At 51.0% G+C, this 27,391-nt stretch overlaps 1 protein-coding gene across 2 annotated transcripts; it reads right to left on the bottom strand.

The window, feature by feature from the left end:
- Positions 1–1,297: 1,297 nt before the first annotated feature.
- Positions 1,298–18,938, bottom strand: PLEK2 (pleckstrin 2). 2 transcript variants are annotated; one of them, XM_008138931.3, is made up of 9 exons: positions 18,799–18,938; positions 9,552–9,716; positions 8,445–8,626; positions 7,153–7,244; positions 6,667–6,854; positions 6,339–6,440; positions 4,744–4,827; positions 3,746–3,824; positions 1,298–2,334 (listed from the first exon to the last, which is right to left on the bottom strand). In XM_008138931.3, exons 1-9 carry the CDS (start codon positions 18,841–18,843, stop codon positions 2,207–2,209), a joined length of 1,065 nt encoding a protein of 354 aa, XP_008137153.1. In that variant the 5' UTR covers positions 18,844–18,938; the 3' UTR covers positions 1,298–2,206. The 2 variants fall into 2 exon arrangements, with proteins under 2 accessions (XP_008137153.1, XP_054571954.1); XM_054715979.1 differs by lacking the exon at positions 18,799–18,938 and adding an exon at positions 10,954–11,016.
- Positions 18,939–27,391: the final 8,453 nt, after the last annotated feature.

Genomic DNA, 27,391 nt, shown 5'->3' with positions numbered 1-27,391 from the left:
ATCAGGATACATTCAAAATTAGCTCATAATTTTCACCTTGGTCTTTTTGAGGAGTCAAAAAATAAGTGTAAAGCTCACAGCAGATGTCATCAAAATATAACAGGTGCTCCTTAAATGTTTGCTATCGACAGGGAATTGAATTTTTGTTTACTGAATATTTTTATACTTCAAAAGCTATAACGAGAAATGCTGGTAACCTTCATGGTGAGTGAATTTATCCATGCAGGCCTTTTATTCAGTTCCACAACAGTTGCAAATTCATGACCCTTGCCAGAGAAAAGATTGATACCTCAGTGATAGAACTAACTAAACCTAAAGCATACATATACCTTGCTGACCTAAAAGTATCACTTTTAAAGGACAAGATAACACACCCAGCTCCAGATAACTGAAGGAACGGATTGAGAAAGGCAAGTGACCAGTTTTTCCAAATCTTGGATCTACCCCCCAAAACACCTCTTCATTAAAATTGGACAACTTCATCTACTTCCCATTCTGCCTTGGACTGATGTCAAGTGGTTATCAACTCAAAACTGAACCTTAGCAATAGCTTGGTTCTTAATGCATAATTAATTGAGAACGGCTGACAAAAAATGAACATTCAAACCATTTTTTATCTTTTATACCAAAACAAGACAAACCAATACTTTGGATAATTCTAAGTGGGAACCTACAGAAACATGCTAAGCACTACATTATGCTTAGCAATACAATTATTACTCAGCTGCCAGACTTTCAAACGTTCTCGATTTAACTACTTTTACATCAAAAACAGTTGAATTCAAATGGTTTGGGATTTTAAAAATTAAAATACTAGTACCTTGATAAGAGTTGTTCCCTGATTTGCCTCAAGGTGATGGTCATCTACCTGAAATGCGTGAGGACTCTGTCCTACAAAGTATGGTACAGTTGTGCCAGTTCAGAGAAGAAGCCATCAAACCAAATACAGTCAAATTCAGATAAACACCTGTTGATATCCCAAAAGCAATAAACTAATTTCAGGGACATTAGACCTGGTAAAATGCCAAACGGAAAATGGTGCTCTAAAAGGCATCTATTTACAATGTAAGGAATGAAGTAAAACCTCATTCACTTGGAATTTTTATCACTCAGGTCAAGTATTCTAGTTGAAATTAAGAGAACAGTTCAAACTAAGGACAAATTTTTACTTCGGAAGTGTCTAGTCCCCTTAAATGTCAGTTACGTATCTTACCTATTCATTAAAGGGAGTCTATAAGTAATTGTACTAAGCAAGAATGCTGGCAGTATCTTGTGCCAGTTTACTGTATGAACTTGAAAGCAATAAAAATGTTTTTTTAAATAATTGTATGATACAGACTTTTCACTACTGCAGGTTAACCTTCCAACTGGTAAAGCTTCTTGGTACCTATTTGTCTCAATGTTCACTTAGAAAACCAAAATTTCATGCCTTGATTTAACTCCTTTCCTATTCATATCTTTCTCTGTCCTTTAGAGAGCTCTGCTCTGCTTCTTTCCAAATGGTATTTTCCACAGTAAAGCTATAATTTTACCTTTTTTTTAGTATGTGTGACTAATCTCTTCAACTGAGTCCATGATTTTTCTGTGATGTATAATACTTAATGCAAGCTTATTTTTCAAAGGAAAACAATATTCTTGGAATGTTCAAGCTAAATTCTGCCACCATCCCACTTTGAGATGAAGCATGTCTTAGTCACAGAGATCACTTGAGGTGTCTTCATAATCGCCTCGCTCACTTCGTATAGTCTCAAGCATGAAAAACCTTTGAAAACTGAAACTTGGGAAGGGAATTCTAATAGCCAGAAACAAATGTCAATTTTTATTAATCCTAAAGAAGGAGTTAATAGCTGTTGGCAGCATTTCAGAGACAGTGCCATGAGACTAGCGTTTTATTTAGTAGTATAATGTGGCCAGTTAGTGTTATAAGGCAAACCTACTTTGGTGACTGAGGAATGGCCGGCTGTGATGATTGGTGAAAGTCAACATGCTGATGCCTAATGGCTGTTCTAGCATTTCCAAGTTGTTAACATGAAGGTGGGGAAGGAAATAGCACCATGGCCCATTGTGATCTAGGAAACTCTTCAGTAGACTCGCTCCAAAACAGTACAAAATAAACAAAGTTACATTAACACTCATTTTCTGGGAAACCCTGTCAATGTCACCGGGTAGGTGGGAGGAATCCTGGTCCTGGTCTCTCAGGTCCCCGTCACGTTAGCTTTTTGATAGCTTCGATCCACTCGGCTCGCTCAGCCTTGCTGCTGGCCTGGATGTAATAGTGTGTGTCGTCCTTAGTAATCACTTTGAAGAGATTTCCCTGGACATTCCCTTTAACACCTAGGCAGAAAATAAATCAGTGAGGAAATATCCATGTCTGCTTTCAGCTGGAAGCAGCTGAAAATCAACTAAGATACAGACAAACACAAATAATGACATATTTATTAAATACAAATGTACATGGTTAGGGAATCCCACCAGATGCGTGGTGCTTTCTTCTTTACCTCCCTCCCATCCCTCCCTTTGCCTGTGCCTCAAGGCCTGCCAGTGGTATGTCTAGACAATTGTTTTAAATATTTGTATTGATTTCAGAGAGGGAGAGAGAGAAATATCAATGACGAGAGAGAATCATTGGTTGGCTGCTTCCTGCATGCACCCCACTGGGGACTGAGCCCGAAACTGGGACACAGGTCAATGCTCAACCACTGAGCCACTCCGGCCAAGCTGTCTGGACATTCTTGGAAGCCTTCATGGTCTGCCACTTATGCTAACCCTAGATCTACAATGTCATTCACATAAAAGAATCTAGTATCCTATATAATAAAGAGGTAGTATGCAAATTGACCCTCACACCCTTGTGTCACAAGATGGCTGCCCCCATGTTGTCACAAGATAGCCACCCCCACATCACAAGATGGCCACCCCACATCATCACAAGATGGCCACCCCCACATTGTCACAAGATGGCCAGCAGGGGAGGGCAGTTGGGGGTGATCAGGCCTGCAGCGGAGGGCAGTTGGGGGTGATCAGGCTGGCAGGGGAGCAGTTAGGTGTCAATCAGGCTGGCAGGAGAGCGGTTAGGGGCAATCAGGCAGCCAGGCAGGCCAGTGGTTAGAAGCCATCAGTCCCGGATTGTGAGGGGGATGTCTGACTGCCGGTTTAGGCCTGATGCGGGATCGGGCCTAAACCGGCAGTCAGACATCCCCCGAGGGGTCCCAAATTGGAGAGGGTGCAGGCTGGGCTGAGGGACATCTCCCCCCCACCCCACCCCAGTGCACGAATTTCGTGCACCGGGCCTCTCGTGTTTATATAAAGAGAAGGTACAGATTTAGGATTTAACTTTAAACTGTTTAACTTCTTTGAACCTCAATTTCCACATCCATAAAATGGGAATGATACTATCTTCCTATCCTAGCTAGTTAGTGTGACAATAGATATTAAAGTATATCCCTAACCCTTAAACACTGTGTAAGCTAATATTATTCTTAGGTGGAAGCTTATGGACCAGTAAACACCGAAATTGAGGGGAAAGTATTAAAAACAAGGATTATATAGCTATATTGTTAAAACACTAAGAACACATGCCCTTTTCTCTAATTCTGAAACTGGCTTCAAAACTCACACCATTCATGGTCTCATTGAGAAAGCCCCACTCAGCTCCCACAGCTCAGTCCTTCGACAACAGAGCATTATTGAGAGTGCAGGAGGGAGGCCCTTGAGCTCTCAGGCCGGGGCCAAAGTTGGACCTTACCCGTGGGAACGCCATTGTCCTCCAGAGCAGACACGAGTGAACCACGAAGGGAAAACCCACCCACTGGCCGGTTCTCTTCCTGCAGAGGGAAGGAGACCTATTAGGAATTGTGTGGACGGACAAAAGGGAAGAGCTGCACTCTCGCCTATAACACCCTCAGTCGTGCCAGCCAAGGAAGTTGGCGAGAGTCACGTGTAACGAAGATGAGGCAGAACTTGGCCTTCTTGCAGCCAACCTACAAGCACCAGTGAGGAAGTTGGGACTCTGTTCACACCAGCTACAGCAGGGCCACAGCCTCCCGGACCCTCGGCTCCCGCTGTGATCCGTCAGGACCCCAGGCCCGCTTCACGCTCCTTCACATCCTGACAAGCTCAGTGAGGGAGGAACTGCCCAGGCTTCACTCTTTCAAAAAGTGAATGAAATTCCTACATCTTCCAAAGTCAAGGTTGAACAGGCCATCTGAAAAGCCATTTTTCTTCTCCTTTGACTGAAATTAGATACAGTTGGCATGCAATAATACTATTATCTGAAACTCAGAATAGCAATTCTTTGATCAATTAGAAAAAAATAAAATTAGTAAATTATGGCTTAAATATTAACGAGTAAAAGAAAGTTTGAAAAACATTGGCAGAGACAAGAGGTTGAGGGAACAGAATCCCTGGGATCTGAGGAGAGAAAGGGGTGAAGAGCTGGGAAGCACCAGGTTGGCGTCTGCCAGCCCCTCCCCCTCTGCAGCCACGTGGCAAGCTTTGGAGAGACTAAAAGATGCATTTCCTCACAAAATAATGAAGATCCACGGAGCAGGCAATGACGTGATGAAATCAGAGAGCAATCCTCCCCTTTAAGAGTAGCTGGATGTGGAAGGAGAGGCACAGTGCGGCAGAAGTTGTGGTAGGGATGCTGAGTTAAGGAAGGATGTGGAGCCAGCTGCCTGCGGTGCTTGGGAGAGAAGTCTCCGGAAGCCTCACACGGGGACCACGCGAGCACGCGGTACTCACTTTGGAAGGGTCGTAGTAATGCAGGAAAGCCGGCTCCTTCCTCAGGACAAAGCGCCGCACCTTCCAGTTTTTCCTCTTGTGGCCCTGCGGTAAAGGAAGGGTCAGGCTCCCGGGGACAGCGCCGAGCGCCTCCCGCCCACCTCCTGGTATCGAATGCCAAGCCTCCAAGCCAGCTGGCTCCATGGGACCACTTCCTAAGAAGAGGCTGCCGGAGCCCCAAGGACGGCAGCGATGTGTCATGGACTTCCCTGCTCAGTGGCACTGAGCAAAAACACTGCCGCCTTTAGCCGAGTTGACAGAGCCGAGGAGGGTCAGCGCTGAAGGAAGGGGGGACATTGCCCGGACACCACGCAGGACACCAGGAGGACAGGGAGGCAGCAGGTGCCAACTGGACTGAGAGCTCACAGGCGAAGTTGGACCCAAGGGCATCAAGTCAAGTGTCAACTTGTTCCCCAAACAAACCTGCAGCTGCACGTACACACGTGCACACGTGTACAGTAAAAAGCACTTTACCATTCTGCATCAGAAAAGTAAGAAATGACCAATTAGGTGCTAAAATCTAAACGTGTAAGATACAGACGAGTGTAGGATTCCCTTTGGCGTCAGCCCCTAGACCAGTGGTCGGCAAACTCATTAGTCAACAGAGCGGCAAACCGCAGCTCGTGAGCCGCATGTGGCTCGCGAGCCGCAGTTTGCCGACCACTGCCGTAGACCACTAAGCTTCCTTCACCCTCCAGTCTGGAACACCGAGTCCCCCCCACGCCCTCCTCGTGGACTCCCGGGCAGTTTCATAATGTAAATAGTCTGAGACCAGATGGGGATCCTCGTGTGCAAGAAACAGGTGACAGCAACAGGTGCTCTGAGAAACACGGGAATGGTGCTCAGCAGCACACGTGTCCGTGGTGCCGACAGGCACGTGCACACGTGTGTGAGGTGCACACCAACACAGGGGACATGCAGGGGTCCACGGACACTTCCTGCGCCGCCACGCAGTCCTTTTGTTCCCGAACAGCCTTTCTGTCAGGCGCAGGTAGAAATGCCGCGGTGTGACTGTGACATGGATGTCTCCTGCTTGACAGGGCTGCTCTCCCAAACACGGCTAGGAGTGGTGGCCCTGGTCAGTTTTCAAACACTGAGATGACCCTGTAAAATTTCATCTTCCACCTACGGAGGTGGGCTGTTGGGAAAGTGTATCAAGGGGGCGTGCAGAGACCCACAAAAGAAGGCAGAGACCCCAGAGAGCCTCAGAGAGCAGAAGGCAGCAAATGCAACCACCAACCCAGGAGGCAATGCCCTCCAGACACATATGAACGTAGGCATTTTTAATGTTGTCATCATTACTTGTGTACCTGTTCCCTGAACACCCCTGTGTCTGGGACTCATGGGGGGGGGGAGGGTGTTGGGGGATGAGGGCGGAGTGAGGGTGGGCACATGCATCCCCTTGACCTGCTCCCTGTGGCGCTGCTGGACCCCCGCTTTAGCTCATCCTGCTGATAATTAGTGCCTCCGGCCGTCTCAGCCCTTCCCACCCTTTGGGAAATTCCTGCCTCCCCTGAGGTTGAGAACTGTCCATCCCTGCTCCAAGGCAGCCATACCTGCTTGGCCAGATAGCCTTGTTTTATCACCGTGCCACTCAGCTCCATAGTGCTCAGATTAATGTCTTCCCTGAGACTGATCTTCTGCTTGTAGCTCTCAGCCTCGTGGGAAGAAAACAAGGATTCTGTCACAAAAAGTCCCAGTTACAGGCTGTGGGGGCCACCATAGGAAAAAGGAAAATCCTGCACAGAGAAGCCCATTCCACCTGGGGTGAAGCTGTCCCCCAAACCCGAGGCCTCACCCATGACTGTGGACCCCTTGCCCCCGCTCTGTGGCCGCCCCCTTCCCTCTGCCCTGGTGGCAAGAGGAACCCTCTCCATAACTTACAAAGGTGTACAGGGCCGTGGAGTCATCCAGGAACTGCTCGGCCAGGTCCCCAGAGCGAACGGCTCCCGTGCTCCGGGCGCCGACCGGCTTCAGGAAGTTCTCCTCCAGGAGCATGGAGGCCAGGGTCACGGCCTCCAGCCGGTTGGCTGCAAAGCCGCTGGAGATGAGCCAGTCCACCAGGGAGGAGCCTGCATCAGAGCGAGGGCAGCACCCGTCAGACCACAGCCTACCGACCGGCCTCCGTGGGTGGGGGCCTGGCTGTGTCCTCACTGACTTTGACCTCCTGGGCAGCCTTGGGGCTCTGCACAAGAGCAGACCAATGGCCACCCCTGCTGCGTGGCGCTGTGGCCACTCCCACACGTGGCCATCTCCGGCCAGCCTGTTGGCCAGCAGGCAGCTCTGGCCTCAACACGAGCTGGGCAAGCACCGCTACGTCCCAGTTCACCGCGCCCCGGTTTCCACTTCCCTCCGAGAGGGACGGCTCACCAATGAAGGTCTTTTTGTAGGTGCTTCCCTGTTCCACGTTGGGGCTTGGCCGGATTCCACTCGCGCTGTCGTGCATCTTGTCCACGATGCGACTACACGGGAGGAAGGCAAGGTCAGGGGCCCCGCATCACACTGACAGATATGAGGAAGTGGCAAACGGTGGATACGCACCACAAAGAAAGAGGGGGCAGACTGTGAGAGGTAGGTGGGATTTTGGATCTTTTTTTTTTCATGCTCATCTAAATGTCCTAATATTTCTATCCGAGACAGTTACTGCTTTTGTAGTAAAACTCAAGAGCTGTGACTGCTGCTGCTTGGGGGTTAGGAGCTCCTCCTGTAAATGGGCTGCTGTAAGTTTCCAGGATGGGAACGCCTTTCTTACACCCCTACTTTATACTCGCGCCTCCACTGCCAACCTGCTCTCCTTCTGTTCGGTGGGATGATTCCTGCCACCAATGGAAGGTCTTTTCTCATTTGCTAATTACGTACTTGGGCTGGAAAGCCCCTGAGACAGGACCTTGCTTATCCCCATCTGCATCTCCTGAGGATCTAGTGCTGTGAATGGCGTGCAGTGGGCGCTCAAGAGCTATGTCTTGAGTGAATGAATGAATGAATGAATGGATGAGGAACACTACTGGGCAAGAATGCAACTGCTGTCCTAACCGGTTTGGCTCAGTGGGTAGAGCGTCGGCCTGCGGACTCAAGGGTCCCAGGTTCGATTCCGGTTAAGGGCATGTACCTTGGTTGCGGGCACATCCCCAGTAGGGAGTGTGCAGGAGGCGGCTGATTGATGTTTCTCTCTCATCGATGTTTCTAACTCTCCCTCTCCCTTCCTCTCTGTAAAAAAAACAAACAAACAAACAAAAAAAACACAAAAAACAAAACAAACAAAAAAAAACAATAAAATATATTTAAAAAAGAATGCAACTGCTTCCAGAACACATCATTCTTGCCACCAGGGGGCGAACATGCCCATGACTGGTGAGCGGAGGTTCCTGGAGCTGTGCTGTAGCCCTGAGCACCTGGCTGAACCTGGAGGGAGGCTCTCAGACGCTGAGGTGGGAGGAAGCAGCCGAGGCCCCAAAGGGTTACGTAGGAGCGGGGCCACTCCCAGGCGGAGAAAAGAATACAAACAGGGCAGTGACAGCAAAAGGCCCTGAAGCAGGTTGGCGGAAGCAGTCAGGCCCAATTAGCAACCACAGAGCCCCCGCCCCACTGCACACAGACACAGACACAGACGGACAGGCCGCAGCAGAGGCGGGCGGAGTGCGGACAGCGGGCCGGGCACTCACTGCAGGCTGATGTGAGGGGGCAGCTTGAAGGAGTTTCTCTGTATGTGGAGCTGCTGGACCTTCCCCGGCTGCCCAGCGTGAATCGCCCCTGTGATCTCAAAGGCCCAGGCGTCCCTGTCCTCCCGAGAGCAGGCCTCCAGGAAGTATTCTGTGGATGTGCGAGTCTTCAGCTTAATGAGGAGCTGCGGGAAGAGACAGCCAGCCAGGCCGGCACTTAGACCTAAGGTACCTTCTTTGTGGATCTAGCAATCTTACTAGGAGCTTCCTTCCTCCTGTGGGTCTTCCTAACAGAGGTTCCATCAGTCCATTCGCTCACTCAAAACCTTCAGGGGCTCCCCGTTCCCTCCACTGGCCCCGGCCATTCGCCCGCTGCTTCCTCAGGGAGCGTTCTCCCTGGCCACACTGGCCATCCTCATCTCCAAATCTACCCCTCCCGCTCCCCGCACTTCTCCTTAAGCCTGGAACGTCCACCGGCCTGGAAGGTCTGCCTCTCTCCTCTTCTAGATCTTTGCCCCCCATCTCCATTCCTCGCAAAGCCACACCGGACCCAGCCGTCTCCCTTCTCTGCGGACACAGTGCTCTCTATGGCTGATAATGTTGGAACCACCATTTGAAACTGAATGTTTCTCGACTAACCACTTGCTTTCCTAATAAGATTATTAACTGGAGAAGAAGCAATTTTACTATTTCCTTCCTCAGCTCCTCCAAGCCTAGCTAATTTCTTGGCACACACTGGGCCTTCGATAAATGATTGAGTCAGATACTTTTTTGATGGTAGGGTGGATGCTGCCCCTGGCTTTTGGAACATGCACCCCTTGGGGACGAAAGCCATCACATTTTTTTCAGTGCCTCCTAGCCTACAGGATCCCCGTCGCCTTCATGGGACATAGGTATCATTTTTTATCCCATTTTATAGAGGAGGAGCTGAGGCTCAGAGAGGTTCATTACTTGCTCAAGGCCACATACCCGGTACGTGGTGCAGCCAGGATTGGAACCGGGTTTTTCCATGATAGCTCAGCTCTTCCCATTACCCACACCCCCATCACCAGAGGCCAGCGGGGGAGGAGGCTGGGGCAGGGAGGAGCTGGGGAGCCAGCCTTCACTTACCGGTCGGTTTTCATACTCCAGGCAGGGGCAGGTGATGGTGCAGCCATCCAGGAGGATCTGGCCCTTGGGAGGGGTCACCTTCCGACCCCCCTCGAGCTTGTAGTACAGCAGCGTGTTCTGCCGAAGGACGAACCATCGCGCCTTCCAGTTGTGGACAATGTGACCCTGAGGACAGACAGCAGAGCCCTGCAGTGAGGTGTCTGGGGGACAACACTGTGTCCCCGGAGAGGAGTCCCAACGGTGCAGGGAGCCAGCCTGTGCCATAGGACTGACTCTCCAACAAGGGGGGCAGCATTATCTTTTTTTTTTTTGGCTTAATATTTTTTATTTTGAAATAATTTTAATTCAGAAAAAAAGATGAACTTTTGTTTTTTTACAGATCCATTTAAGAGTACATTTTTAACATGATGCTCCATCACTTCTGAATATTTTATTGTGTATCTCCTACAAAAAAATAAGGATGTTTTCAGCATAATCACAATGTAACCATCAACATCAGGAAATGTACATGAATATGTTGTTTTTAGCTATTCCACAAACCCAGTACAAGTTTCACCAGTTGCCCCGATAATGCCATGAATGGCCAAAGGATCCAGTTCAGAATCCTATGTTTTATTTTCATTTTCATGAAGAAAGTATTCTTTGTCTGGATATCTTAGTCATCTCCTTTGAGTATGTAATAAAGACCTGTGGCACTGGCCTTCTCATTCCTACTTGGCCTTTTTTTCCGGCTATAAACCTTGGAAGACACTGCTAAGTATTATCAGGAGACAGACATTGCTAACATTCAGTACTTCCTTCTAGTCTTTTTTTCCTTTTAGTATTTACTTTCTAGTTGTTTTTTAAATCAGGACTGTATTACATATACTTTCATTTTCTAGTTTTTTTGTTTTGTTGAGCTTTGCTGAGTATCATCTCACACCATTACATTTCTCTAAAATGTTTTTAAAATATATTTTTATTGATTTCAGAGAGAAGAAAAGGGAAGGAGAGAGAGAGAGAGAAATATCAATGAGAGAGAAACATCCATCAGCTGTTTCCTGCTCGGCCCCCCTACTGGGGACTGAGCCCGCAACCAGGAGAGGACACTCAACCAACTTAGCAACACCAGACAGGCTAAATTTTTAAATGACCACTAGGTGGGTGCATGATTACTTGTCAATCTCCTGCATTTGTAACAGGTCTTTTGTTTTTTATTTTGAAGTAATTTTTGTTTTGTTTTTTACTATTATAAACAATTCTGCAACGAATATCCTTGCATATAAATTTTGCTCTGCATTTCTGATTTTTTTTCCCCCTTAGGATATATTCCTAGAAAGACTATTGCTAGTCAAAGGATGTGGGCAATTTGTCAAATGGAAGCCACACATGGTCTACCAGTGCTAAGGATGCCAAGTCTTACCTGCCGCGCCAGGCCTAAAAGGCAGGGTAGTTTGGGAGCTCTCAGAAGGACCAGAGAGTCCATGGATAGCACAGTCCAATGAAGGCAGAGAGCCTGTTTCTAGAACAGACCAGAGGATGGGGGGGTGTCTGCTGAGGAATCAGAAAGGAATGGATTTAGAACACACTCATGAATCTACTTTCTTGGCATGTTTTCCGGAGCAGAGCCTTATACGGGCTAGATTCTAACCAAGAGAGGCACTTCACCTGAGCCAGAGACCAATTCCCCGATTCGCTCATTTCCTCACCGAGCGCCTATTCCCTTCCACCCTCACTCCTGTGTGCTGTGACTCTATGCCATGCTCAGCGTGGGCTGAGTGCTGTTAGGGAGCCAACAGCTGTAAAAAGGAGTTCGACTCAGGAGCACTGGCCTGCACCCCAAGAGAATTTACTGTGACAACGAAATCAGACTTCTAACAGAGTTCATCTCACCGGAGCTCATTACTTCGTCCACGTGTTCCCACGCTGCGTGCTGATCAGCTGTTCACACGAGAGCACTCAGGCAGTCAAGTTGAACTTGACACCTTTGCTCTCTCCACTCTGTCCCGCACTTGGAGCCCATGAGATGACAGCTAACAGCTTTCCTTGACATGTCAGATATGTTTAAAGAAACAAAACATTTGGCTCTGACTCCTCAGCAGGTGGGGTTCTCTACCGCCCTGCCCCTGGCCTGTCCCGATGACCCTGCAGGGGCCCCTGCAGTAGTGTCGGCAGCAAATTGCTGGCACACGGATTACGGCTGGTGCATCGAGAGGAGAGGGCGACCTAAGTTGATGATATGGGAGCTGATGTGAGGTAGAGAAGGGGCAAGGATGGAATCATCTTAAATGTAAAACACAGGTGTTAGGAGCTGAATTATGTGTCTCTCCCCAAAAAGGATCATACATGGAAACCCTAACCCCCACTACCTCAGAATGTGACTATTCAGAGATAAGGCCTTTAAAGAGGTGATGAGGTTAAAATACGGCCTTGGGTGGGCCCTAATCTAACCTGTTTGGGGTCCTCAGAGCAAGAGGAAATTTGGACACACAAAGAGGCATCAGGGAGACGTGTGCACAGAGGAAAGACCGTGTGGCCACACAGCCAGAAGGTGGCCACGTGCAAGCCGAGGAGAGAGGCCTCGGAGGAAACCGGTCCTGCTGACACCTTGATCGTGGACTCTGGCCTCCAGAACTGGGAGAGAGTAAATCTCTCTTGTCTAAGCTGTCCTGTCTGTGGCATTTTGTTACAGCAGCCTGAGCAAATTAAATCGCCAGGGAAAGCCCTGATGGGTTTGATAGAGTGGATGGAGTGTCAGCCTGTGGACTGAAGGGTCCCGGGTTTGATTCCAGTCAAGGTCACATGCCTGGGTTGTGGGCTTGACCCCCAGTGGGGGGGGGGGGGGGTGTAGGAGGCAGCTGATCAGTGATTCTCTCTCATCATTGATGTTTCTATCTCTCTCTCCAGCTCTCCCTTCCTCTCTGAAATCAATAAAATATATAGTTGTGGGTTTTTTTAATCACCAGGGAAAGAAAAAAGGTGGCAGGAGAAGTTACAGAGAAAAGTGTAACCAACAGAGGTTGAGCAGAACAAGCCAATAAGGAGATATTGTTCCTTCCTGGACACCATGCTACATTTCCCAGAATCCCTGGCACAAAAGGAGCAGGTAGCTGACCAAGTTGCTTCCAGTCACATGCATTGAGGCCTGTTTGGCAGCAACCAAACATGAGAAACAGGAATTTGTGGCAAGGACGAGCTGGAAGAACAGACGCGGTTCTGACACCAGCCCCAGGGTTATCGGGCACAAGTGGCAAACAGTGTCAGCCGTGGTTCCCACTGGGAACGTCTGGGGGCGCTGTTGGGCATTTTTGTCTGGCTGCAGCATCCCTGGCTGTATGGCATCCCAGCCAGGTTCTCTGGCCCTCCCAAATACTCCGGAGTTCCTTCATATTTATTATTCTCCGTGAAACCCCTACTGCTCAAACTCGCTAGTGGTGCGTGTTAGAAGCGGCTAAGAGTCATGACTGCTGGCAAAGGAGAGAGGCTGAGGAGAAAGGCCGATGAGAGGGATTGACTATGTAGGTAGAAAACTCAAAGCAGCTGGTGGTCCTGGTAAAAATGTTCAGATTCTGTGACCCAGTAATTCCACTTACGGGGCTCTGTGCTAAGTAAATATTAGTTTTATGTATTGAGACCATCAAAGGATCATAACTTATGAGAGTAAAAACATGCAAAATATAACAATACTGTGTGCTGCCGTGGAGGGATTCCAGTCCTAACAGATGGCAGGAGCGGCCACTGGGGGGTCCCCAGGTCAGACCAGCGCAGCCATGGCCTCTGACATGAGCAAAGCACTCTTACTTGCATTACTTCGTATGAGACCCCAAAAACAACTCTACTGTTAATTTAGAAAATTTCTGGAAGGATACCCCCGAAATGTTAGTGCTCATCCTCTCTAGGCACTAAGACTGGATGTGTGGAGTTAAAATGGAAACTTATTTTTCATATTCCCACCCTTATGTTTCTAGTGTGTGTGTGTGTTTTTTTTAAAATAATATGCACGTGTTGTTTTTATAATGGAAAATGAATTTAAATTCAAATAAACAAAAATCCTGCTAGAGATTAGGGAAAGCATTCATTCATTTTGTCTTTCCATTCAACGACCAGTGACTAAATGCTACTGCACCAAGCACAGTGCTGGTCGCAGGAACACCAAAATGAACAACTTCGGACCCGAGACAGTGGGGGTGACAGGGGACGACCCCACTCAGGGTGGTAAGTTCCAGGGCGGATGATGGATGCCCCCACGATCCCCACCTCCTGGTGTTCACACCCTGTGCAGTCTCTTCCCACACGGTACAGGGGTTGGTCTTTGTGACCAAGAGAATATGGCAGAGGGATGGTTTGTCACTGCTGACATCAGGTTATAAGACTCTGTAGCTGTACTCTTGGGCTCTCTGTCTCTGTCTCTCTGTCTCTGTCTCTCTCTCCTCTCCCTCCCCTCTCTCCGCCCCCCAACTCTGGGAAAATGAGCTGCCACATTGTGAGCGCCCCTGTGCATAGTGGAGAAGTAGAAACGGAGGCCTCCAGCCACCACCCATGTGAGTGAGCTTGGACGTGGGTCCTCCAGCCAGTCAAGCCTTGGGCAACACTTTGGCTACAACCTCACGAGAGTCTCTGAGCCAGAATCCTGCAGCTGAGCTGGTCCCGGTTACCTGACCCTAAGCAACTGTGCGAGGTGATAAATGTTTGTTGTCTAAGACCTGAAGCTTTGGGCTAATTGTTACACAATCACAGATAATCAATGTAGGGCATGATGCAAACGCCAAGGAGGCGCTCAGATGGAGGACGGAGGTCATTCTGAGGTGGAGGAGGAGGTGCGCGGGGTGAGCAGGCCCCTGAGGAGCGGATCCTGGGCTGCGTGCTGAAGGTTGTGAGGAGTTGGCCAGGTTAGGAAGGCAGGAGGGGAGAGCAGAAAACTGCTGCGAATCTGGAAAACTCCAAATAGTTCTGTAGGGAGGGGCTCAGGGGCTGTGAGGAAGGGATGAGGGACCAGTCGGCTTCAGGTCCTGTGTTGCAGAGTTTGGTCTTTATATTGCAGCCGGAGGGGAGTCTTTGAAGACTTCTAAGCAGAAGGACGACGAGCCTGAGTCCTCCTGTTAAAAAGGTCACAGGGCCACGCTGTGGCAGGGCGGGGATGAAGCAGCCACACGCGGGCGGCTCAGCGGGGCTGCTGCAACAACCCACAGGACGGGATGAGAGCAGCGTCACCGCCACTACAGATAAGCCTCGCCGCGCTCAGAGGGCACCAGGGGCTGGTCCAAAGTCCCAGGCCAAGGAGGCCAGAGGCTGATGACACAGTGGGATAAGCTGAACAGGGCCCTCTAGCTCCTTGTCTGCAAGTGGCTGGCTGGGGCCAGAAGCCGGCTCACTCCTGAGCCCCTAAAGCTGCTTCAGGGGAAGGAGGGGAGTCTGTATGCTGGATGGCGACCCTCGGTACAGAAGTTACAGCTGGAGGGACCCTTTGAAAAAGCCTATACTCCGCAACTGTCATGATGAGGAAACTGAGCCTCAGAAAGGTCTTGCCCAAGACCCTACAACCCCAAAGAAGCAGATATGCTACTTGCTATGGGTTGAATTACGTCCCCCCAAAAAGGTATTGAAGTCTTAACACCTGGTACCTCTGGATAGGATCTCACCTGGCAATAGGGTCTTTGCAGATGGAATCAGGTTGAGATAAAGTTACATGGATCAGGGGGGCCCCAGTGAGGCTAATATGACTGGTGTCCTCATAGAAAGAGGACCATTACGCACTGAGAGACACACGGGGAGAAGATGGTCATGTGACGCTGGAGGCAGAGATTGGGGAGATGCATCTCCAAGCCAAGGGACGCCAAGGATTGCCTGCTTTGAGATCACAGGAAATACATACATTGGTCTCCGCCCCTGGCACAGAGCTCCTGAAACCCTTGTCACTTCCCAGGTGATGTCATGTCTTTATTCTAATGAGGCAACTCTGGGTGAGCTCCTGATGGCTCCTGGATAGGGGCTGCTCACTGGAAAGACCAAGCCAGGATGAGAAGCTTGGAATTTCCAGCCCAGCACACCCATTCTCTTGAGAAAGGGGAGGGGCTCTGATGGAATGAATGATCAATCGTGCCTATGAGATGAAGCCTCCATAAAAATCCACACAGGACGGGGTTCGGAGAGCTTCTGGGTGGTGAGCACTGGGAGAGTGGTATGCTAGGAGAGGACTTAGAATTGCACACACCTTCCCATATACCCTGCTCTGTGCGTCTCTTCCATCGGGCTGTCTATCATACCCTTTAGCATATGCTTTAATGAACTGGTAGCCCTAGCCGGTTTGGTTCCGTGGATAGAGCGTCGGCCTGTGGACTGAAGGGTCCCGGGTTCGATTCTGGTCAAGGGCACATGCCCAGGTTGTGGGCTCAATCCCCAGTGGGGGGGCGTGCAGGAGGCAGCCAGTCGATGATTCTCTCTCATCATTGATGTTTCTATCTCCCTCTCCCTGCCTCTCTGAAATCAATAAAAATATATTTTAAAAAATAAATAAAATAAAATAAACTGGTGAACATAAGTAAGTGTTTCCCTGAGTTCTGTGAGCCACTCTAGCAAATTAATCAAACCCAAGGAGTGGGACAGTGGGACCTCCCACAGGCTTGTGACTATGGCTGAAGTGTGTGTGTGTTGGGGATGGGCAGTCTTGTGGGACTGAGCCCTTAGCCTGCGGAATCTGACACTATCTCTGTACAGACTGTGTCAGAATTGAGTTAAATTGTAGGATACCCAGCAGGTGTCTCAGAGAATTGCTTGGTGGGGGAAGACATTTGGTGACCAGAAGTGTCAGCAGTGGAGTGTTCTGTGCAAAAGTAAAGGAGACTCACGGGATAACCCCCCCCCCGCCCCCCCATCACACACACACACACACACAGAGTAGGGAAGAACCAGGTTTCTCCCTACACCGGAAGGAAAAAAATCTGGGTGATTCCTTGACAGCCTGCAAATGCCAGAAGCAAAAGAGGCAAGGAGGCATTCTCCCCTACTAGTTTCAGGAGGAAAACCCTTGATTTCAGGCTTCTGGCCCCCAGAACTCCTTCTAGACTTTTCTCTGCTACATTTTCCCTTACTTATACCTTTAACATTTTTACTCTTTAAGTTATAATATTAAGAACATTTTAAACATCATTTCCTTAGTCATTTGTCTGTTGGGGGGATAGATAGGTAGTTTCCAGTTTTTCACTACCTACGCAACACTTGGTTCATAAACCTTTCACGGTGTTTCCTTGGGCTAGAGCCCCACTAATGACATTTCTAGGCCGAAGCACGTTAACCTGGCCATTTTCTGGGCGTGCCATTCAAGGAATGAAGGGGGCAGCAATGTCTGAAGTGCCCCCGCCTCTTCTGAGAGGAAAAGCGGTCCTCCCCACGCGGATCCTGGCTTCCTCCCCTCACCCCACCCCTCCTTTAAAGCCAGGCCTAGGGAGCAGCCTGCGTGTTGCCTGGAGTTCTACTTCTTGTCTGGGCAGAATTAGGAGCCAAAGCCTTCATGCCCCTGCCTGCCCCTGCTTCACCCTCAGCGCGATGACTGTTCTGTGCTCTGGGCTTCCAGCTACGGCCCTGCCCACCGCGGCACTGCAAACCCTCCTAAAGCTGGAATGAGCTTCAGGTATTTAAGCCAAGCCCCTATCGTGCGTTTCTGGGGTCAGGCCCGTGGACTGTCCTCAGTTCTCTGCACCCTGGACTCTGTGGGCTGGACACGCAGGCCTGGCAGCCTATGCAGAAGGGAACTCACATCCTCCCCTCCTGTCCCCTGGCTCTGCCTGGCCGCAGGCGGGCAATCAGGTAAGCTAACCCCTGGGCATGTGGGGGGTGGGGGGGGGCGGGGGAGGAGGTCCACAAGGGGTGTTCTGAGGGAGTCTGGCCTCCACAGGCCCCTGCCAGGACCCAGCTTCCCAACCATCAGTGATGCCCAGCAAACCCCCCTGCCCAGCTCAACACCTTCCCCCAAACTTCAGAAGCTGCAGGAGTGGAGACCTCAGAGGTCCCCTCACACGTGGTCTCGCTGAGCTGCATCTGCCTCCACAAGCCATAAGGGACCAGCCTACGGCCTTAACCACAGTGGCATGAAGCAGGAGTGGAGTTTTGTACCTGCTTTATGCCGTCTGACCCTTGATCTGGCATCAGCACTCCTCTGCTGACAGTTTTGAGCAAACAACACACCCACCTTCCTCTATCAAACAAGGTGTAACATACCAGGGCCCCATTACCTACGGGCCTGGAGGCGACTTGGGACTCCAGGGCCCATCTGGCCCCCGGAGGAGGCGATGGGAAGGAGAGCACAGCCATCCCTCTCTGCCAGCCCCTCCCAAAGCTGTAAACGCAACAGAAGCACGGAAGGCTCACCCCCAGGGCTTATGGTCTGCCCCTATGTTAGCAAAAATGCTGAGCATGCACATCCGCGCTAGGACTTCATCGTTTTCTACCTCGATCCTGTGTCCGGTTTTTGTCTGGACTCCTGCCTGCTGTGGGCAAGGCCACCTGGGCCAACGGGGAAGCGCCGGGGATGGAGGGGCCAGGTCCTATCTGTGGTTCGCCCTGGGGTTCTGGGAGGAGGATTTCGTCTTCCTAACCCTCAGTCTCCTCATCTGTGAGGGAGTGATAAGAATGCCCACCCTTCGGTGGGCAGGAAGAGGTCTGGGGTAGACCTGAGTGGGTTTGATCCTGCCCCATCACTCGCTGGCACCCAGGTCCTGAGCCAGTTACCCGGCCTCTGTGCGTTTCCTCCTCCCCTTGGAGAAGGGGGATCCTGTGGTACCACCCTGGGCTGTTGGGGGGATTGAAGGAGACAGTGTCGTCCCCCTCTCACCACCCCCCCCCCCACACCCACACACACACACACACAGTACATAATTAAGAGGCACAGGCTTCCTCCTTGCTCCCGGGTTACTGTGAAGCGTATGGGCGGGAATTACATGGATGGGCGCTGTGAACTGCAGGCGCGTTTACGTTGTTTCCATCCATCGTATTTAAATACTAACTACTCTAATAAGTTGTTGTCATTCAGATAGCCACTTGGGTAGCCGCCACCCGCACCCCATCCACACTGATCAGGACTGGCCTGGCCTGTGCCCTGGCCCTTTTCTGTAGACAGCTGCCCGCCGGCTCTCCCCACGGACACGCGCTCTGCCCCGCAGAGCCCCGGGCGCCCGCCCCGCCCCGGAGCCGGCGCTGGGGACGCCGCTCAGGTGCGCGGGAGCCCGCCCGCCGGCCGCCCCGGGCAAAGTCCGGAGAGGCTCCGGGCGCTCACCCTCTTGACGAGGAAGCCCTCCTTGAGCACGCCGCCGTCCTCCATGTCGCCGCCGGCGAGCCCCCCAGGTGCGCTGTCCCCGCGCCGCAGGCTCCTCCGCGCTCCTCCTCCGCGGCCCCCGCGCGCAGGAAGCGCAGGAAGCGCCCAGGACCCGCGCGGGTGCCGCCTTCCTGGCCCGCGTCCAGAACCTGGGCGCCCGGGCGCCCAGGGAGGAAGTCAGACCTGGTTGGGATCCCTGACGTGCCCCCCGCCCCCCAGGTGCCCAGGTTAGTCCTGAAGGTACAGAGTCTGCCGCCTGGAGTCGCCCCCTGGAGAGCCTTCCCGCCTCAGCTCTCTCCACCGGGCAGGGCGCCCCATCCAGGCGCCCCGGGGCGCTCGGTGCCTCTTACTTTTTCTGTCTCTGCCCATCTTCCTCCTCCCCCAGCCTTAACCAGGTGCCTGCCTGGCACTTAGTGTACTGCCCCTGAGTAATAGTTAGGGAATTAAATGGAACTGAAAAGATTTCAAGGATTTTGAGCAGCGATTCCCAGCCTTTTCCATCTCATGGCACATATAAACTAATTACTAAAACTCTGCGGCATACCAAAAAATATATTTTTTGCCGATCTGCCAAAAAAAAAGTAGGCATAATTTTGATTGATTTACAAAAAAAAAAAAATAATAATAGTGATTACCTACCTACCCTATTTGTTCCAAAGTGACTTTTTTTAAAAAACCAGGTGCCTATAAGAGTATATAAGGGTTTCTGGCACTAAGAATTAACCAATCAGATGCAACCTTATTATGTGGCATGACCAATAAGATGCACTCTATTGTATGACCTATATACTAGTATTTATGGTCCAAGACAGGGCGTTCACACTCCAAAGCTATTGTGTTGGCTGTTGTCATTTTTTTATTCGCCAATCTAAGGGACAAGGGCTCAGTGCCCCGGACTAAACAGTCAGTTTTTTGCATGTTTTAAAAATTCTTATGGCACACTGGCTGAAAATCACTGATCTAGCGTCATCCCTGAGTTCAATTGAAACGGGGGTGCGAGAGTGGATGCGGTGGCACCAGGGTAGGAACTTACCCTGGACTCTGGCAGGGGCAGAGAAAAGCCCCCATCAGCAAGGTCACAGGTTTAAGGAAGCAGGCACTCACTGTCTGCGGGGGCCCTCTGCCCCCCAAATACATCCCTCCCCAAAGGGCTAGAGCTGAAGATTTAACCCTTGTGCAAAATTTAAGGGCGTGCCAAGGAACTCCGCACTCTAAATAAATAACATTTTAATGCAAAAAATTTTTTTTAATTAAAATGAATGCAAAAATCCATGTTGAAGAAAATACCAAATTTTTAAATGACGACTGAATCAATAGCAGACCACATGGGAGCCTGAAACAAAAGGAAACCTCAGTAGCACTGATTCTGTCCAGTAATCCTTAGGACACAGTCGTTGCGTTCATTGTGTTCACTGCTCGCTGAAGCACCCCATTAGGATGGCTCACCAGGAGGGGGAAGGGCCCCAATGCCTAAAAGGGAAGAGAAGGCTCTGGATTGGGAGAAGGTGCCTCCAGCTGTGGAAAACCAGCTGTGCCTGTCAAAACCAGCCTGGAGCTGACACCTAAACCACGTGAGATGTGGGGGGTGGGGGGTGGGGAGATGGGGGACGTCAGCCTTCTGCACGGACTGACTCTCGATCTCCCAGCCAGTCCCAAAGCAATGGTGCTTCCGCCGGGTTTCAGCCCGCAGATTGGCTCAGCACCTTCTGAAGCCAGGCCTGTGGTGGGTGCTAGGTTTTATGTAATGCACAGCAACCCACGAGGTGAGTTTATTATCCCATTCTTTCCAGCCAAGGAAACTGAAACTTGAGGCAGTTAAATAACTTGCCCAAGGTCACCGATTTTTTTAAAATATATTTTATTGATTTTTTTTTACAGAGAGGAAGGGAGAGGGAGAGAAGAGAGAGTTAGAAAAATCGATCAGCTGCCTCCTGCACACCCCCCCACTGGGGATGTGCCTGCAACCAAGGTACATGCCCTTGACCGGAATCAAACCTGGGACCTTTCAGTCCGCAGCCCGACGCTCTATCCACTGAGCCAAACCAGTTTTGGCCCAAGGTCACCGATTTTAACGCCAGGGCAGTGTGAATGCACTCGCTCCTCAGTTCCTGAGCAGGGAGAGGAAGAAAGGGTACTCTGAGCTCTGAAACGTGGTGGGCCGGGAAGTTGGAATGGGGATTCTTATCTCCTTTGGCTCTAACTAAGCTGTTATTCTCCTTCTTCCTCCCAGATGCCAGGGGAGCAGGCAGTGGGCATACAGGTTGTTTTAGTCTTACCCAAGCACTACCTTCTGAGGCTTAGAAGGGGTGGCATTGTCTTTGGCAAGAAGAGTTCCTGAATGAGTTCACAGGAAGATTGGTTCTCTCTCCGGGCAGTGCCCCTCAGGACGGAGCTAGGCCTCTGTATACTTAGAGCCTGCTTTCCATCCTAGGACAGCCCCTGTCCAGCCCACCCTAAGTCTGACTCACCGAACCCAGGGCATGAGTCATCCCCCGCTCCCCTGGCTGTGGTGGCTGAGCCATCAGCCCACCAGGGAACCACACTGACAGAAGCCCAGCTCAACCACAGGGAAGAGGATGCAGACAGAGGAAGCAGACAGAAGGTTACGAACAGCTGACTCGGGGAAGGAGCAGGGAAGGGAAGGAAGCTCAGGACCCGGGAGCTTGTCTCCTCTCCTCTGCTGCTCAGGGTCAGACACCGGTGTGGAAGGGACCCTGACTCTGTCACAGGGGCCCGATAATGTCACACCGTTTGAAAATTGCTGACCTACACAGAAGGAATTTTTACATGCACATATATTTTATTAAATTTTATTTTAAAAGTTTGAGCCCTGCCTTTTTCATTTATAGTAGCAAATAAACGCCTTATCAAATCATTAAAAACAACTCAAAAATATAACTTTAATGGCTGTATAATATTTCATCATGCCTGTATCATAATGTCTTTAATCATTTCCATTTAGGTTGAATTTCCTGTTTCACTGTATAAATGTTGCTATGATAAATATCTCTGGGCATAACCATTTTGCCACATCTTTATTTCATATAAATATGTGGAGCATACTTTTATGTTAAAGGGCATACATTTTTAAAATTCTTGATACATATCTCCAAACGGCTTCCTAGAAATGTACCACATGATGCCCTCACCAGCTGTGCATGATAAGTCCAGCCTCCGATGTCTACCAGCACGAAGTGCAGTATTTCTAGAAACTTTTACTGATTTTATCAGAATAAATGGAGACCATCCCAGTTTCTCAGGCTCTGTGTAATCCCTGTCAGGTGGACCCCTTGGGACGCCCAGGAGTCAGCCAGCTGGAGGAGGTCCCCCTGGAAGAGACTCAGAACTGACAACTGGCTGGGGAAGAGGGGGATATTCTGTTCAATGACGCAAGGCCTCAGTCATGCACTGGAATGTCCTGGCTGACTCCCTGCTTCCCCACCAGCACCATCAGCCCTGCTGGCCCCCTAGAGCCCAGCCCTGCAGGAGAGATGGCCCCTGGCAGCTGTGTCATGGCCAGGAGGGGTGGAGCAGGATGCAGAGCATGACTCAGCTGTGCAAGCAGGCAGAGCTGGGCCTGTTTAATATAGATAAGGGCCCTCCCTCCTTCTCTTTCCCCTCCCCGCCTGTCCCTTTCCCTCCCCTTCTTCCCTCCATTCCCTAAACGTTACCCCTGGAGGTCAGGCTTCCTTTTGCTTATTTTGTGGGGGCGAAAAAGAAAGGGGCATAACCTTGGCCTGAGAATGCCTGAGGAACCCCAGCAGGACGGTGGTGGCCAGGGGGCCAGGTGCTGGCCACAGTGGATCACATCGGTCACAGCCGCTCTCCAGCCTCAGAGGCTCCCTCTTGGCTGATCATCAGACTCACCTGCAGGGCTTTAACCAGCCCCACCCAGGCCACTGCTCACAGCGAGGCAGGTCGTGTATTGTACAAAGAGGCACGTGGCAGTCCACGCTCCACAGTCCACGGCATGCTCCCCCCGCCCCTCCCCGCCACACGGCTGCATTGCCCAAAGGGAGGAAAACTTGTTCTTTACCTAAAAGTCTCTGTCTACCTGCCAAGCCACATCCCAGCGGGGCTGCCCCTGCCCCGCGTGGGGCTCCTTTTTCTATTTCCTACAAAAGCAGCAGGGACCACGTCCATCCCCGGGAGATTCTGCGTCATGGGTTGGGGAATCCCTGGTTTAGAAGTCTTGAGAAAAGACTCTGGGAGGTTGAGTTGGCTCTGGGAACCCCAGCCCTGGAAAACCCCTGAGTTTCTCAGCCCGCCTCTGGGAAGGGCCCTCTCCGCTCCAACAACTGAGGGTGTCCGCTGCAAATCAGCCCCCTTGCTGAGGGGAGCCCTGACTACAGTCCTGCAGCTCCCCAGTGATGAATACTTGGCGCTAAACTCAGGTGAGCAGCCAATCTCCAGCGTGGCCTCCATCTGCACCCCGAGGCTGGCGTGAATGCATCCCCAGGCCCCTGCACCCAGCTCCGCCCACGGAGCAGTTTGCTGGGGACATGAGAGGAGGGTGAAGCCAGCCAACCCCAGCCATCTCCAACACAGAATTTAGATTGGTGAGAGGTAGAGGGTAGCCGCGAGCTTCCTGGGGTTAGAAATGGTAAGAGATGGTGGGGGGATTGGATTCTGAAGCTGAGCAATCACGCCCCTTTGGGGAGGTGCCCCAGACCAGAAATGCCCAGGGCTTGGAGCATGCTTCCAAAGCGTCCCAAACGCACCACAACGAAGGCTGCCAAAGAACGGGTGGTCCCAAGCTCCAGGTTTTTGTAACGTCCCCATAGCACCGGCGTGTGTGTGTGTGGTGTGAGGGTTGGGGGGTGGGGGGGGGGGTTGGGGGGGTGTGGGGGGCGGGGTGAAAGCAGGAGCCTAGGTTGCAACGTTTAAGGAAGCACGTGCTCTTAGTAGTGCAGGTGCAGCGCTGGTGCCTGGAAGTGCGTGCTTCCTTAAATGTTGCTCCTTAGGCGTCTGCATGCCAGCCCAGGTGCTGGCAAAGTCCCCATCCAGTGTAGGGGCAACCTCTGAATTTGGCGGCGCTTCTTACAGCCTGTGGGGTGCCCACCCGCCCACGCCGCCATTCAAAGATTTGGGGGCCCTAGAAGCCCATCTCCCATAGGCGGGTGAATCTCCAGTCTCACTTGCAGATCAGACAGTGAGGTCTCAACTATGCAATTAAAGATACTTTCCAGTAAATGCAGACATGGAAGAAAATAGCAAGCAGTGATGGGATTGCAGCTCTGAATGTGATCTTGTTAAAGTGCAGATCTGACTGGGGCGAGGGGAGAGCTATGGGCCTGGGACTCTGCATTTGTAACTAACTCTCAGATGATGCCATTGGATGGGGACCACAGGAGCATTTAGCTCTTCCAATGGGGAGACTTTGAACCAGGACTGGCTGCGTAATTTGCAGGGCCCCATACAAATGGAAAGGTAAGATCTTGGTTCAAAAATGAAGAATTTCAGCAGAGTATTAAAACAACCACTGGGCCCTGTGCCGCTATCTGATGGGGTTAGAGTTAGCTTTGTAAAGCGCCCCGCACCTGCGTGTGGCAAATCCGGGGTAACGTTAGTGACCGTTACTGTCCAGCCCCAGACAGCCTCTCCCTGAGCACAGGCTGCGAGCTGATGTACTAGTAGTTCAGCCTGCATTTTACAGAAGAGGAGATGGAGCCCCATGATAGGATAACAGGAGCTCAAAGAACTAATGCTGGGTGCGTGGGGCGACTTGTTGAGGGTCCCACTCAGGCCTGCAGTCAGCAGGGCTCTTCCTTTCAATGGGCAAAAATAAAATAATAAATTAAATAAAAAATAATAATAAAATACATTTTAAAAGTTGATGACAGCTGGGAGCCATGGCCTCTCTCCGAAATGCTGAGGAGCGCTGGCCACTGGATGGGTGAGAGTTGGCCCCGGACGAACCCAATTCCAACCACTGGCTCGTGCACCAGTCGGACTCCTAGAGGAATGTGTTCTGAGCCCGCAGGCAAGAGCACGGAGTTCTGCGGGGGCCGCGCAGGGGCCTCCCACGCTGCCTCTGAAGCAGATCCAGCTGCTGCGTGTTGTGGGCGCTCGGTCTGCTCTCCATAGTTTCTCCATCTCCTTCCTTACGGCCAGTTGCCACTTCTCCCGGCTGTCAGGGCTCCCGTCTTCACCAGCTACGCTCTAAATCACTTACAATCGGATTAGACTCAGACGAATAACCCAGGCTATTAGGATGGTGTCGAATGGTGCTTAGAATACGGATACAGGGCATCAGAAAGCATTAGTGCTTTCATCGTGTCTCTTTCAGCTTCTTCAGCTCTTTTTGCTTTTTTTTTCACCTGACTTCTGATTCTGGGCTTTGTTTTGCACGAGTGAGGTTGCCAGATACTGAATTCTGGGTGAAGGAGTTGTCACCGTAGCAGTAGAAAACTGATAACAGAAAAAGTGCAGGTTTGAAAAATGATTGCCATTATTCTTCACTGCTTATTCCACGTCAGGGGAATCCATGCTGCAGAGGCAGGGAACCTTCTCTTCCTCGAGGCCACCTTCAGGCAGCTTCCATTGAGGACAGCACTTGGCTCTGACCCCCAGTTGCACTTTCGCAGGGATGTGCAGAGGTATGAAGATGGGTGGAGAGCTATCCAGCCCTCAGATTTGTGTCCACACCAGGGCACAGATCATGGCCACTTCTTCCTTCCCTCCCTCTTGCCCTTCAAGCTGTCTCATGACTGGCCTGGGAAGGGAGATGGGTGAGACTCTGGCTGTCAGCCCAGTCCGGTAACCCCAAGGGCTGAGCAAAGCAACTGTCCTCTTCCCACAATGGTCCTCCTCACTTCCCTCTCCAGCATGGCCCAGCGTGTCTCTCAGATCCACCTCAGTGGCCCCCTCCAGCTACCCTCAGAGTTGTGGCTCAGTCCTGTGTGTCACCGCAGCTTTAATAATAATAATAATTATAATAGTTATAGCTACCATATTTGGGGCACCGCGCTGTCGTCCATTAAGCCCAACAGCCCTACGAGGGTAGCTTCTGTTGTTCTTTGCATTTGCAGTTGAAGAAACAGAAGTGACTTGCCCAGGTTGCACAGAGCTAACTCCAAAATCTGGGCTCCTAACCTCAGTGGTGCCCTGACCGTGTATCATATTCCATGGAGATGATTCCTCTAAGGAGCAGACCCGCATGGAGGCCTGGAGCTCCCATGACTTCTGAATGAAATGAATGCATGCATGAATGCATGAATGAATGAATGAATGCAGGTGTGGATGCAGGGGATGGAGGCATCTCGGAGCGCAGGCATCTCTGCAGACAATTCCAGGGAGTTGCCTGGGCCTCCGGGGCTGAATGCTCTGCTTCTCCTTGTGGCCACGGCCTGCTCAGGATACTGCTGGTTCCTGGAAGTGGACTTGGGTAGGAAGCTTGTCCCCTATGATGCCGAGGTCTCTGGGAAGTAGGCCTGATGGAGAGGAATAGTTGTGTTTCCCTCATGACCAGGAACAACGTTAGAGAATGCAGTATGTGTGAGTGAGAGACCCAGAGGTACTCGGGGAGGGCAGACCTGGCTCCCGCTCAGCCCAGTCCCCTCTTATGTGACCTTAGAGGACAGATTCCTGGGAAGCCCACTTGTGTTACCCACCGAGGCCTTGTCTCAGAATCCAGGTAGCGGTTGGGGCTGTACACTTGCATCTCGTAGCTTCACATGAACTGTCTTCCCCTTCTGCCTCGGAAGCAACACTGGGGGGCTCTTTCTTCCTGGGGCCCTGTGTCAAGACTGGATTCCGGGGCTGAGGGCTGCCCCCAGCCTTGCTGTCTCACTCATGGGGCAGGTTGGGGCCTCTTGGTGGGCTTTCATTCTGTGACGTTACCCCCATCCAGTCCTGCAAACGATGAGTGTCGATGAGCTCATCGGGGAGGGCTGAAGGCTGGGCCCCTGGCCTGTCTACCACCCATACACACATGCCCGTGCGCACACATGTGTGCACACACAGGCACACACACACACATGCCACTCTCCCAATGAGTCCCTAACAGCCAGTTCATTCTGATCGCTGACGTGGTCCAGCAGTGAGATGACCATTAAAACAAACAGACCTCCTGTGTTGTCCAATAAAACTTTCTGTGCTGATGGAAATGTTCTCAATCTGCTCTCTCCAATGCGATGAATGACTACTGAGCACTTAAACTGCGGCTAGTGTGAGGGGCTGAAGCTTAAATTGTATTTCATTTTCATTGGAATTTATACAGCCACCAATAGGGACCATCATGCTTTCGAAATAAAAACTCAGAACCTGGGCCCGGGAGGTGGAACTGGACCTGTAGGGCAAACTATTTGAAATTGGGATTAGACTGCTAATTCCTGAGGCTAGATCTGTGTTTGAGCCCTAGCTCAGATTTTAAAACCTCATCTTTGTCTCTCTTTTATACCATTTTATTTATAATCCTCACAGCAACTCTGCAAAGATCATTTTATATATGCCCTTTTTGCAGGCGAGGCAACTGAGGCTCAGAGAGCTAAGTGACAGCCCCAGGCCGTGCAGAAAGCTAGGGTTCGGCCTCACCCCAGAGCTGTCTGGTTGC

The sequence above is a fragment of the Eptesicus fuscus genome, chromosome 5, assembly GCF_027574615.1.
Source record: "Eptesicus fuscus isolate TK198812 chromosome 5, DD_ASM_mEF_20220401, whole genome shotgun sequence".
NCBI classification, from domain to species: Eukaryota; Metazoa; Chordata; class Mammalia; order Chiroptera; family Vespertilionidae; genus Eptesicus; species Eptesicus fuscus.
Note: the sequence above shows the minus strand (reverse complement) of the source record. Positions and strands in the feature narration are given on the sequence as shown.

Excerpts from the sequence above, each read along its gene's own strand:
- PLEK2 (XM_054715979.1), bottom strand. The coding sequence starts at position 11,016 with ATGGACTCTCTGGTCCTTCTGAGAGCTCCCAAACTACCCTGCCTTTTA. Across the intron at positions 9,717-10,953 it reads TTTTAGGCCTGGCGCGGCAG|GGTCACATTGTCCACAACTG; the intron begins GTAAGACTTGGC and ends GTCTGTCCTCAG. Across the intron at positions 2,335-3,745 it reads GGACAATGGCGTTCCCACGG|GTGTTAAAGGGAATGTCCAG; the intron begins GTAAGGTCCAAC and ends TTTTCTGCCTAG.